Below are 12,724 nucleotides of genomic sequence, written 5' to 3'. Positions count from 1 at the left end.
TAGCAATGTGAAATATCCTCACTGTATTCTTTGTTTTTCATTTCAGAATTGAATAAGGAGAATGGAGATCACCTTTTAAACAACTGTAAGTACAAATGCTTTATAGAAACCATCAGGCAACTTAGTGCCATCAGTTAAGCGTTCACAAGATTTTTATACTAGAGATGCAAGTTGAAAAATAACTTTTTTAAGCTACTAGAACAATAGGTAACTCGTGAGCCACCTTTTTTTCTTTTTGGAGTTTTACTAGCTCTGCAGTGTTTACAGTTAGGCATTCCAACTTGGTGGTGGGAAGTACTTGCATTAGTTTTGGCTATGGTAAGTGGGGGGAAGTGGATGAGTTGCTGTCAGTGAGCTTTGCATTAAGACTGCAGTAGTTGTGAGCTGAAAATCTTTTTGGATGAGAGACAGTTACTCAATAAAACTAGCAAGACTGAAAAAACACAGCATTAAAATGTTGTCCAAGTTGCATCTTCCAAACATTCCATACATGTAGTCCTAAAGAAAGCCCTAGCTTTCTCTGAAAATGGTCGTGCCAGATCCTTTCTTCTACGAGACGATCTGCAGCTTGCAAAGCCCTTGTTTAGAACTTTGCTTCACTGTGTATGCATCCATTCCTGCCTCTGCCCTAAGCTGGTAAGCCGTTGTCTCTACGAGTATAACAGCTAATGGCACTCTGAGTATTTTGCTGGCAAAGTAACTCTTAGACGGCTCATGAATTCATCATTCCTTTCTTCTCTTGCCACTAACAGTAATTGTTTGTAAGAGAAGGGTTGTTGTCTTGTACCCTGCACAGAGTTCATGTCTTCTTGCTGATTATTCATCTTTGGGCCTTGCAAATAGGGTCAGAGGTGCTGCAGAGCAGTGCCAAACACAGAAGTGGAAGTGAGCTATCTGGTGCCCTATCACCATGTGTAGCAGCTGCCTTATTCCTTCCAAAATGTCTTCCATTCTGCCCCCTCTTCCCTGCAAAAGTTTGGCAATAGATGTCTGTAAGAGCTGGGAGCTAAAAGCTTGCAATCTTCAAGGAAAGGCTAGAGGGTGGGAGAGGGGAAAGCTGTCCACTGTGAGAGCAAGGCATTGGAGTAGCTCTGGAGAGGGGCAGGTTCTGAGTCTTTCTACCATTTTATGCTCTCCAGTGAGGTCTTACAGTTCCTCTGTAAGATGGAAACAGAATCAGTACCTTCTCAGCTGAACCAGTTACAAAGGGTCCCTGGGAACTAGAGACCTGTGGCACCTCTGCCTAGCATGGTTGTGGGAATTCAGCATGTTTCACATGAGCTTTTCAAGTTTAAGTGGTTTCTTGTTTGGATCTGACTTTTTTTTTTCAGCTGAGTAGTATGTTACTTACTGTGCCAGTAGCTCAGTTAACTATTGGAAGAAGAGAACACTGTATCTTTTTTTTTGCTGCTTTTGTCAAGCCTAACCTGCAAGTGGCCTGACAAAATCCTTTTCTTGTTTGGATTGCTTGATTTGGGTGGAGTTTGGTTTTTGTTTTGTTTTTCTGGCATATTTTTTCCTACTCTAACAGTTCTGCAATACTTACAGCTATACGATGTTGTTCTTGCCTTTGCTATACAAGCAGAATGTTAGAAATCAGGGAATATTGCCTCCAGTGTTTGAGTTCACAAGTGATGTCTTCTGCATATTTTGGTATTGGTGCATGTATTGAAGCTCAGAGCTGTCCAGATCTGGTTCTTGTTTAAATGGGGATTTGTCAGTATTTTGTCACTCAATTCTTAAGAAGCGTTTTTGAAGAAGTAAGGCTGTTCTTTAATATGGTAGTGAGAGTTTTAGTCCTGTTAGATGAAACTCAGATGCCATTATTATAAAAGCTATATGAATGTAAATGCTTAGGTTAATTAGCAGTTAATGTGCATGACTTTATGCCTAATAATGTATATATTTGTGTGCCTGTATGCACATACACACTGACGAGTATCTATGTATTACCTATCTTTCTGTACAGCTCCGATCAAATACCAAATGAAGAGAGATTTGCAGAGAGACAGGATTTCTTTAATTAGGCAACCAGTTACAACTGAAGAAAATAAACTGTCTGGTATACAGCTTTCCATTGCCATGGAAGTTCTCATGGCTTTGTGTGTCTGACAACTAGAAATGTTTCTACCAGTCTTCATTTACCTCATATCTATCCTGAGACCCTTGTGACCACAGCACCTCATTTCTCTGCTCTTGAAGGCACTGCTTTAGGTGGAGGCTGTCTCTTGACAGCTCTGCCCTGTTGTGCCTGTGCCGGCAGCCATGTGGGCCTGCCCAACAGCCAGACCCTGAGTTTCCTCAATCAGCTAAAACAGAGCTGCCTTTGGTGTGTTTTTTTTTTTTGACAGTCTGTGGAATACGAAAGGAGGCATTCTCCTTCTCAGGAGTGGAAAGAATAACTGATGGGCAGCGTGCACAAGATGGGGAATGGCCATGGCAGGCTAGTATTCAGCTTGATGGGACCCATTACTGTGGTGCATCGGTGATCAGTAATACGTGGCTAGTGACTGCAGCCCATTGCTTTAAAGCGTAAGTCATCAGCACCCTTCTGATCCTATAGACTCTACAACTTACGGGTGCTCTGATAAGTCTGTTCTGACTTTTCATGGACTACTAATGTCACTATCTGCTGGAAGACAATGAAGTTCTGCTCTTCTCTGTTCTATAGACAAACCTGTCCATGTCGCATTTTTCTTAAAACAGAAAGCTGTGTTTCTATGGAAATCTTTTTTTGTGTGCTTGTGAAATAATTTAAATGTTTTTCAGAGGAAGAGATCCTCGGAGATGGACTGCCAGCTTTGGAATTCTGCTGAGACCTCCAAAACAGAGAAAATATGTCAAAAGAATTATCATTCATGAAAAATACAATGTCCTTGTCCATGATCACGACTATGACATAGCTCTTATGGAACTTGCCTCCCCTATTGAATTCACAAGTGACGTGCACAGTGTCTGTCTTCCTGAAGCATCTTATGTATTACGGGATAATACTTCCTGTTTTGTCACGGGTTGGGGAGCTTTGAAGAATGATGGTAAGTGTCTCTTGACCCCCTCTGTGAAGGCTTCCTTGCCCCTCACACATGTCTAAGAAGACTCCTGTTGATTTCATGATTTTTATTTATTTTGAGTTTCTGAAAGATTGTTTAATAGATGAATTTGCTAGCAATGTACTGGTGGACTTTGTTTGCTGGAGTTGTTTTGATTAGTGGTTTAGAATATGGGAAAAACTCCTGCAGGTTAGCTTTATAGGATTAAGAACAGCTTTTTTGTTGCTGCATGCATTGAGGTGGTCAAATGCATTCTGTTGTCCATTGTCACTGGCCTAGTCCTCTGATCTGAGCTAAGTCAAACCTTTCAGTTTCGTCTGTCACAGATCTGTCATAAATTTTCATCAGTTAATCTCCGTTTGGTTCTAATTCAGGTTCCAGTTCATCCAGTGGCTCAAATGAGCTTCATTCAAATTGGCCAATGTCACTGAGATTAGAGATGATGAGACTGTAATTCTGTTAGGAGAGCGATTTGAGCTATAAGCTATATTTCATGGTAGACTCTTGGGATGTACAGTGATGATATGAAATTGCTTTGCAGTTTATCAAATGGGTCTTTCCAGTGGCATCAAAGATACACGTTATAGCCAGTGGTTGAATTGAGCATTGAAACATGTACAAAAATCCCTTTGCCTGTTATGTTAAAGATAATCTCATGAGAGTGAAAGATGGAGAACAGCTGTGTTTGGGATGAGCGGGTGAAAGACTTCTGGAAAAAATAACTTTCTTTAACATTCTTCAGGCAATGACAGGAAGGCTGTAGGAAAGTCTTGCTGCTCCTAATCCTTGCATATGCAGATTGTGTACTCTGCAAAGTCTAATACCACTTTTCCTTCTAGGCCCTGGAGTTAATCAGCTTCGACAAGCAGAAGTAAAAATTATTAGCACTGCGATTTGTAATAGACCACAAGTGTATGCTGGAGTGATAACACCAGGAATGTTGTGTGCTGGATACTTAGAGGGACGGGTGGATGCTTGCCAGGTAAGTCTCAAGTAAGAAGGAAACTGGTAGGATGAAAAGTTATGTTTCCTAGAAACAATAATTAAGATTCTCCCATGGTATATCTTATTTTTATGGGGTTCACAATCTTAATATATGTAAATTAAGGGCTTAATTGCTTCTAGGTTGTGATCTGCACTTACAAGCTTATTGTTGTTTTCTTATGATGTATTTTTGAGAGAATGCAGATGTAATGATCTAGAATAGGAGAGACCATATTAGATAGAGACTGTCAGGTTCTGTCTTCTCCTTAAACCATGCAGAGGTTAATTTATAGCTGTGATCTAGAGAAGACTATCTGTCCATTGTAACAGAACAGTGTGATGCTCCCTGCATTAGTGAAGTGCGTGTTGTTTGCTTTTTGTTCCTGTCTGCTGACATTTTTCTCCTTAGGGTGACTCTGGTGGGCCACTGGTGAAAGCAAACTCCAGAGGAATCTGGTATCTCGTGGGAATAGTAAGCTGGGGTGATGAATGTGGCAAGCCAGATAAACCAGGAGTGTACACACGAGTGACTTCTTACCGAGACTGGATCGCTTCCAAAACAGGCATCTGAAACCTGTGGTTCTTTTAAGATTTGTGGGCTGTGTGAAAGGCTATTCCTCTGACACATTCTACTCTGTGGTTACCCTCTAAACAGCTGCTGCAGTGGCATGTGGTTATGTATCAAGTGCTGGCAAGCTTGGAGTAGTCTAGGACTTGAAATTGGTTTGGCCTACAACCAAAGAGGAGTGGACTCAATCATGTGACATAGCAGTTTGTTCAGGAAGTACTTTGTCAAAGGGACAAAGATTTTGGTTTCTCTGCAGCATACAGACCCTCTTTTCTATGTTCAAATCTTCTGCCTGCTACTTTGTGGGCAAAGCATGAGCCCACAAATCCATTTACCAAGATCTAAGAACAGTTGTAACTAAAATGCGACCCATCCATCTGCTGTGTGCTTCTATGGCCCTGCCTGTCTGTAGACCAGCTACCATCGAGTCCCTGACTCCAAGGCTACTGCACTTCTGAATTCTCCTTGAGCTTTTTTCCTGCATTGTTCCATGGAGTGTATGCTAATAATGAACAGAAGAGGGCTTAGAGAACTTGCAGTTCCTAGTATCATGTCAGACAGTTACCTAAGTGAATTGAGAAGTTTTTTTTTGCTGTGTCATCCTGAGAAAGTGGTCGCTGAGAAAAGCCAGCTTCTGTCCATCTCCTTTGAATGTGTCTACTTCCAGCTTCGTATGAACAGCCCCTCCTACAGCATTTGCCATGAAAGTTGTTGTGGACTTGAGACCAAATAATACTTTGTGTTCACACTAGTTTATTGTTGTACGTTAATATCTGACTGAATGAAATTCCATTTTAAAACTTTCCAGATTGTATTGTTTTTAATAAAAGTCCTAAGCTTTTTGTGCAGGTTTGTAACAATCTCAGTATGAGCATTGCCGAAAACAATCTGCAAAACCTGCTTATTCTCATGAATGGTGTTCTCAAGTCTTACTAATATGTAAAACTCTGTATGTATCTCTTCAGATGCGTTGAAAAAAAAAGAAAAAAGAAAAAAAGTCTGTGTCGTGGTGGAAATACCTATCTACGTGTCTACTTCAGAACAAAGAATAACCCATAAGTTAAAGATCTTTTTCCTGTCAGGAATTAATGCCTGTGCCTTATGGCTAGACCACAGATAACCCACCTGATCTCATGAACTTCATAGTCTCTCTGCCTTCATTTTCAGGAGCTGATGTTTCTCAAACTTCCTACACCCTAGAAGCGGAACGTGCCTATTCTTGATGAGGATGCCTTCCTTAATGCATTTGCAGAGTCTTTCCAACATTTTTTTCTGGTTGCTAATTCTGACAACAGCGAGTGATCTTAATTGCTAGATACAGGAGCCGCTCATCTGCTCTTGATGGTCAGAAGAGGAAGAACTCAGCATAGGAAATATTAGCCACACTGCCAAGACTGATCCAGTGTGACACACAAGCTGGGCCAGAAAATACAAAGGAGCAGGCTTTTGGGCATCTTCATAGTTAAAAGATCTGGGGATAGGAGGCCCTCACTGATTATACTCCTAGGATTTAAGTGTTGTCCAAATTCAGTACAGGTCAGTTAACATCATCAGTGTTAATCCTAGGGATCCTTTTTGGTCTATGCAGCTTGCTTCAAGCCCTGTCCGACAGAGCAGCAGCCCATCAAGTTAATGGAAGTACTTTATTACATCTCCTGTGATTTAGGTGCCTGCAAGCCCAGTGAACCATGCTTTATCTTTACTGGAGGTGTGGGTTGTTAGGACTCCCAGAGAAGATTTGCGTGAAGGAGAAGGGTCTGAAGCTGTTGTTCTCCGCTTGTATATATTGTGAAGACCCAGCATTTAAAATGTGCTCCTAGGGAGCTCTTTGTATGGAATGCTGTGTGATCCAGAAATAAAACTTGGGGCTTAAGTTTTAGGTAGGGAATAAAAAGTATCAAAGTGGTTGCATAGGTTTGAGGCAGAGAAATCTCATTTTAGTCCCTTAAGCAGAACTTGGATTTGAATTACATTGCCTGTATATTATGCATGAAAAATGTAAGGTTTTTTTTGCTGATAACTGTACCCAGACAGTGAGTCACCTTGAAGAAAAGCATTACTACAGGACTCCATGGCTTTTCAGTTCCCAAAGCACTTATACTTGGGTTTTCAAAGGACAAATTTCATTGTAATTTGGGAACATAATATTTTTAGACCGGCAAATCTCAACTATTTCACTGTTTTCCAAAAAACAGGTAAGCAGATGTCCAAAGGATTCCTTTTGAATTTTTGAACTTTCTAGTTGCACTTGAACAAAATGAGAAAGCGTCGTGCATTTTGCTCTGTGCAAAGGGATGCTATGAATGTAATTCTCCAAAGTAGTGCAAACAAAGCTGAAAAAGCGAACTTAGTGTTTGCCTTGATTTTTCCAATTCTGAGAATCCATCTGGAGAGATCTGGTACATGATTCATCTTAACGTTGAGTACCAACACAGTGTAGCCAGGAGTGGGACTGTAGAGGAACAGATGCCTACACAGTGTGTCTTGGGAGCATTTTTTTGGATTCCAGTTTTCATGATAGCAGCTGGAACAAGCTTTCTTGTCTGGTATCTCCTGGAAGCAGTGTAGTTTCCTTTAAGGCCTCTTGACTGTGCAAAGCTGCATAAATGCAAATGCTATAAGATTGCTTCAAAGACTGCCCCTCATCCACAGGAATGCTGGTGCAGATGGACCTGATGGATCCACATCCCTTTCTTATGGAAAAACTACATTGATGTCAGCATTGTCTAGCTTTTCTTGAGAGAAATTGTGGAAACCTGAAATATTACAGGCAGCAAAAATATTGTTTGGTTTAGGTGACCTAGCAGATAGGTATTTTTTTTCTAAGCTGAAGTCTTAAAGCTTGTTGTTTCATAAAAAATTATCTGTTCTCTGCCATGTTTTTGTTTGAAATTATCATCAAGGTGGAATGGGATGCATCTAACTATAGAATCAGACGTGGCACACAGGAATGTAATTTATGTGTTAATTTAATAAAAACAGTTAAAAATAATGTCTTCGACATATTTGTTAATTTCCTGCATCATGGCAAACAACTGTGAGCTAGGGACTGATCTGTTTTAGAACATTACAGTAATTCTGTACCAAGTACTTATGTACTGGCTTTTATATGGTCCTTGACTGTCTGTCTTCATTGCTGTGTTTGAGGAGTGTCACTGTCTTCATTTGGACAGGGCTTAACCCACCTGCCCTAAGGTTACCCAGTTTTGCATGCATGCAGGCAAAAGCAAGGTCTTGTGTCAGCCACTAGAGGGTGAATCGTATTGTCGAAGAGCCTTAATCACTTAGCTACTCGTGTTGCTTTGTTCCAGCTCAGCAGAGGGAATCTGGAGTGCAGGGTACCATGTCAGTGTTGCCTTGATGATGCAGAGATGCTCCATGATTGTCTTGCAGAGTTTGAGAAGACTACAGCTGTTCAGCTTTTAGAGTAGGCATCTGCAGCACTGGGTGAGTTTTGATCTCTTCCTCTCCCCTCTCTCCCACATGAGGAAGTTGGCATCAAGTGCTCCCCTTTACATATATACAGACAGCATGCTATGGATATGAGCAGAGAGGCGAGTAGATTTTGCCAGTTTCTCTGCTGCGCCAGACCCAAATCATTCTGTTGTGGAAAAATTGTCTGGAAATACACAATATCAGGTAGCATTGGCATCATGGGTCTGTTTTCTCAGTTTGTCAGTTTTCCTGCGAAGAGGATAGAAGAGCAGCAGCAATTTTGAGACTGGTACGATGGGATGCCTCCAGTGGTATAAAGCAGCTGTTTGCTTTGATTTCCCCTTTTTGAAAACTGGTGATTCTTGTGGATCAAAGATATCAGTTTTATTCCTGTCCTTTTCCCACAAAGGTGGGAAACTTGGTACATTCTCAGCTAGAAAAGCAAGCTCTTGATGAACAAAGCATGCTGGAGTTCATTCATCTTGGTCTTTAATACCTAGCAGACAAAGGGAAAGTCTTGGAGGTCAATATCAAAAGGGTGAAAAGAGTACAGTAGCCTTAGTGCAGTACTGCACGGTATGCATGGTTGGTATGGATGTGAGGATGGCTGTTCATCTGGGAGAGCAGTAGCCCGTTTCCCTAAAGATAGAGAAGAGGCTTTTGTGAAACTATGATTTAAAAGTGTGATGAGTTTCTTTTCTCCAAGCTTGGATAGGTCAAGGAATACATGGATTGTCTCTGATTTACTCGATTACTGGAAAAGGGAAGGAATTCATTAGCTAAATCTGAAAGGTTGTGCAATGCTACTTAATGGTTATCCCCTCAGCTCTTGTGCTTTTAACCTTCAGGATCTGGGCAGTCAAGTCCTTGAGGAAGGACATGCCATCAGCTTGGTATCCAGAGCTCTTCTAATCACAGGTGGTTCTTTGTAAATCAAAAGCAATCAGCTGCCTGCGATTGTCACACATCTCTGACCTTCCCTGGACTCAGGATCAGCTGCAGTCTGCAACCTTTTAGTGACCCAGACAGTCTGGGACTCCAGGCCAGATGACCTGCATACCTAAGGTACCTGTTACTGAGATCATCCTGTCCCAGAGGATGGACCATTGCCCAAATGACGGACTGGTACTGAGAAACCATCTTGTTCTGCACTAGAGGATGATAGGAGCGTAAGAAGTATTTTTTTCACCACTGTAACAGATTGCCAAGAGAGGTCATAGACTCTCCATCTTTGAAGATATTGATAACTCAGTTGGACGTAATCGCGAGCAACCTTTATCTGGCTTGATTTGAGCTAGGGGGCCTGGGCTAGCCCATCTATAGTACTGTCTCAGACAAGCTGACTGCCTCTGATGGTTTCAGTGACAGGTGAGTGCTCTAGCAAACAACCTGAGGACAACTGACACCCGTCCATGCTGATGGCCAGTACTTCCCTTGGATGCAGTACCTAGTGCTGTTATCTGCAGCTTATCTGGCACTATTACCATTAATACAGTAATCAGTGAAAACAGTAGAGCATGGAGGGGAAAACAAGCTATTCTGTGCCATGTAGGTGGAGAGAGGGTTACCCAAGAGCGAGCTCTCATTTAAAGGCACCAAACCTACAGTACTCTAAACTGGGACCCTAATTTTGCTACTGACCAGTCCTGCTTGAGGCATGCTGAGTTTTTCTTCATAGTTCTTCAGGTCTGACTGGAAGGACAGCCAGAGTTGAAAAGGCTATAGGATGGAGGTCTTGGGCTTGAAGCTCATTATGTCCAGCATAGTATGTGAAGCCTCAAAAGCCATTACAATATATGATACATCAAGTGGCTGCTCACAAGAACCACATTTCAAGTCTTGCATGCTGCTTCAAAGTAAACTGGGACAGGTAATAGTTGTGACAGAAGGAGTTTCAAAAAGGCGAGTTGCAGCTTGGCTTCCAGGAGGCAAGTTAGCTGCTAAGAACTAATATGAAATCAAATCTAAGCTAGCTGTTTTCTAGGAACATAGAGCCATAAGAAAGTCTTGTTTGGGGCATTTTGTCTCCTGCAGAGAAGACATAAAATAGAATGGTTCAGCTGGAAGGGACCTTCAAAGATCTTCTAGTCCATCTGCCTGACAACTTCAGGGTTAACCAAAGGTTAAAGCATGTTACTGAGGGCGTCATCCAAATGCCTCTTGAACACTGACAGGCATGGTGCATCAGGCTGCATCAGTGCTCCCAGTAAGTCTTTCCACGACTTCTGCTGTGTGAAATGATGCAGTTCATTTAGTTTGTGTGGTACCTGTAAGGTAATAGCGGCTTTATTTTTATCTTAATATACCTCATTTCTTTGTAGACCTGATCCAGCCATATAAAGACCTCACATTTCTTTGGAGATGCTCTGCATCTTGACTATGAGCAGAGGATTTGTGCAGTGACTAGACAGTGTGGATTCTTAGCCTGATTGCTAGGTAACCCTGGGAACAAAATGTGGGCTGGCCTGTTTCACTGTACCAAGCAGCAGCTCTGGCTGAGCAGCTGCAGAGGACAGGTACGCATGTGTTACCTTTTTGTCTTGAATGGGGTGACGGGCTATGAATTCTTTCTTAATGATACTGGAAGTGGGGGACTTCTGTTGTCTAAGGGCGTTGCCGGTATTCTGGGCTGGCCTTTCTTGCTGCAACATAGACGGGTGTAGCAGTTTCTGTTATAAGGGCATGGAAAGAGGGACTGTTTGGAAACCAACCAGGGCAGGATCTAGCATACCTGAGAGCTTCAGGCCATTGCTATAACAGAGCTTCTGCACACTTAGTATCTCAAAGCTGCATGGGCATGTAATAAAATTTGGCCTCAAGTGACTTTTCATGGCTCAAGATAAAGGACTTGGCTTATCTCCCAGCCCTGATATTTGCTCTAGAGAATCATTCCATCCCTCTAATGGAAATTACATGTTTGTTTTTCTACTTATCAGTTATTAAAAGCCATGTCTGGGAATTTCAGGTGCCAATGAAAGGCTGGGACAGTAAGGTTTTTTTTTTTTGTTAAAACAGGAGAGGAATATAGCACGTCTCCAGCTGAAGTTAAGAAGTACAAAGAAATTTTGAAAGCTAAATGCAAGATGCCTATTTTCAGGAGGAGAGGAACCTGAAGCTACAACTGAGCTGTCAAGGCGAGCTGATGGAAAATGAGTTGACATCTCCTAGGGTAGAATTTTAGTGGAGCAGGCCCATTTGTTTTTACCAGGTACTTACAAAATAACATAGTAACTTAGGTTGGAAGAGACATCCTAAGGTAATTGTCCAACCCCCTGCTCAAAGCTGGTCTAATTAGTTCAAGTTGATGAGTGCCATGTGCTTTAACAGTGTTTCTGTCTGTTATGTTAAATATTGCTGGCAGGAATGTTCACTTCTCACTTTGAAAATAATGCCTGACACAGTCCGTGATCTGAAATTCATGGCCCGGGCTGAATAACTGGTAGACAATTATGTAAAATATCTTTGCTTATGAATTCCAAAGATGTTATTGCTTTGAGACTGGCCAATGGCCTTCTCTCAAGGCGTTTTCCATCTCAACAGTCATGCAGCCTATGTGAGTATGCAAACATAAACTGAGGCAGCTTATTATTAGCATTCTTAGGCAAGCAGACTGTCTGACTGGCTGGGCTGACTTTGCAGGGTTAAATGGAAGGTATTGTTATTACATCTTTTTGCACTTTCATTCTCCAAATCCTGTGCGCCCACATTGTCTCATTCCCACCCTATACTTTGATAGCTAGTTTCTCTACTACTTCCCTAGTATCAACCAAAAATATTACTGCCTGTGTTTGCTGAATAACTCCCTAATACCAAGCACTTTGCAATTTGCTAATTTATTATGAAGAAATTTGTTCCTTAATGATTGACTTTTCTTGGCCTGTATACTGTTGTTCTCGTGGGACAAGTTTGTGTAAACAGCTTTTGTATGTTCTGACATAGGCAAGTGTATTTCTTCATTTGCCACTGTTTTCCAGGGCAATTCATTTCAATTGTTAACTGAAAACAAAAACCACTTATTTTAATTGTTAGGCAGGTCACAAAATATTCACTGATCTTAAGGAAACCAAATCACATTTCTGGAATAAAAACAGGAAAGTCTGTCCTTTTGAGAGGAGGTCCAGAAATTAACAGAAGTACATGTATTTGTTGTCTAAGTTCCTTGCTGTGGTACTACCTCCTGAAACCCTTGGCAACTTGGTGTTTTTCTAATGAATACTCTCCTTCTCCAAGAAATCTCACTGCAAAACCCAAGATCTTGAGTAACTTTTGTGTTGAGCTCCAGCTGTTCGCTAAAATAAAACTCTTTGCTGGGATTTGTTTTTCACCTGACCCAAATGGGTAGAGTTGGCCTTTGCCCTCTGGGAACATCAGGGACATTTCTGTGCATTGTACACTGTCAAATCTTCAAGGCCGTGCTTGGCCTAGGGTACACAGGGCCCATTATTAGTGGTCTTGAAATACTAATTGTCCTGGTTTCAGCTGAAACAGAGTTGATTTTCTTCATAGCATCTGGTATGATGCTGTGTTTTTGCTTTAGGAGAAAAACAATGTTGATAACACACTGATATTTTAGTTGTTGCTGAGCAGTGCTGTAGAGAGCCAAGGATGTTTCAGCTTCTTGTACTGCCCTGCCAACAAGGTGTCTGGGGGGGGCACAAAGAGCTGGTAGGGAACAGAACCAGGACAA

General features: G+C 41.6%; 2 protein-coding genes across 21 annotated transcripts in view; both read left to right on the top strand.

The window, feature by feature from the left end:
* Window positions 1-7,594, top strand: part of LOC110397991 (transmembrane protease serine 11E-like) — a 60,876-nt gene extending 53,282 nt beyond the window's left edge. For all 16 annotated transcript variants that reach the window (XM_021395137.1, XM_021395142.1, XM_021395138.1 and 13 more), the window contains 5 exons: window positions 47-85; window positions 2,352-2,532; window positions 2,770-3,035; window positions 3,890-4,032; window positions 4,444-7,594. In XM_021395137.1, coding sequence (XP_021250812.1) covers window positions 47-85; window positions 2,352-2,532; window positions 2,770-3,035; window positions 3,890-4,032; window positions 4,444-4,605 — 791 coding nt within the window. In that variant the 3' untranslated portion in view covers window positions 4,606-7,594. The remainder of the gene's footprint in view (window positions 1-46; window positions 86-2,351; window positions 2,533-2,769; window positions 3,036-3,889; window positions 4,033-4,443) is intronic.
* LOC110397989 (transmembrane protease serine 11E-like) overlaps window positions 8,069-12,724 on the top strand; it is a 46,750-nt gene continuing 42,094 nt past the window's right edge. For 3 of the 5 annotated variants that reach the window (XM_021395124.1, XM_021395123.1, XM_021395121.1), the window contains exons 1-2: window positions 8,069-10,553; window positions 11,053-11,245. The gene's annotated coding sequence lies outside the window, so the exon portion shown is untranslated. Of the gene's footprint in view, window positions 10,554-11,052; window positions 11,294-12,724 lie in introns of all 5 variants that reach the window. The other 2 variants (XM_021395122.1, XM_021395125.1) reach the window with 2 other exon arrangements.

This window comes from Numida meleagris, chromosome 4 (genome assembly GCF_002078875.1).
Source record: "Numida meleagris isolate 19003 breed g44 Domestic line chromosome 4, NumMel1.0, whole genome shotgun sequence".
Taxonomy (NCBI): Eukaryota; Metazoa; Chordata; class Aves; order Galliformes; family Numididae; genus Numida; species Numida meleagris.
The sequence above is the reverse complement of the archived record's forward strand: the minus strand, read 5'-3'. Positions and strand labels throughout refer to the sequence as shown.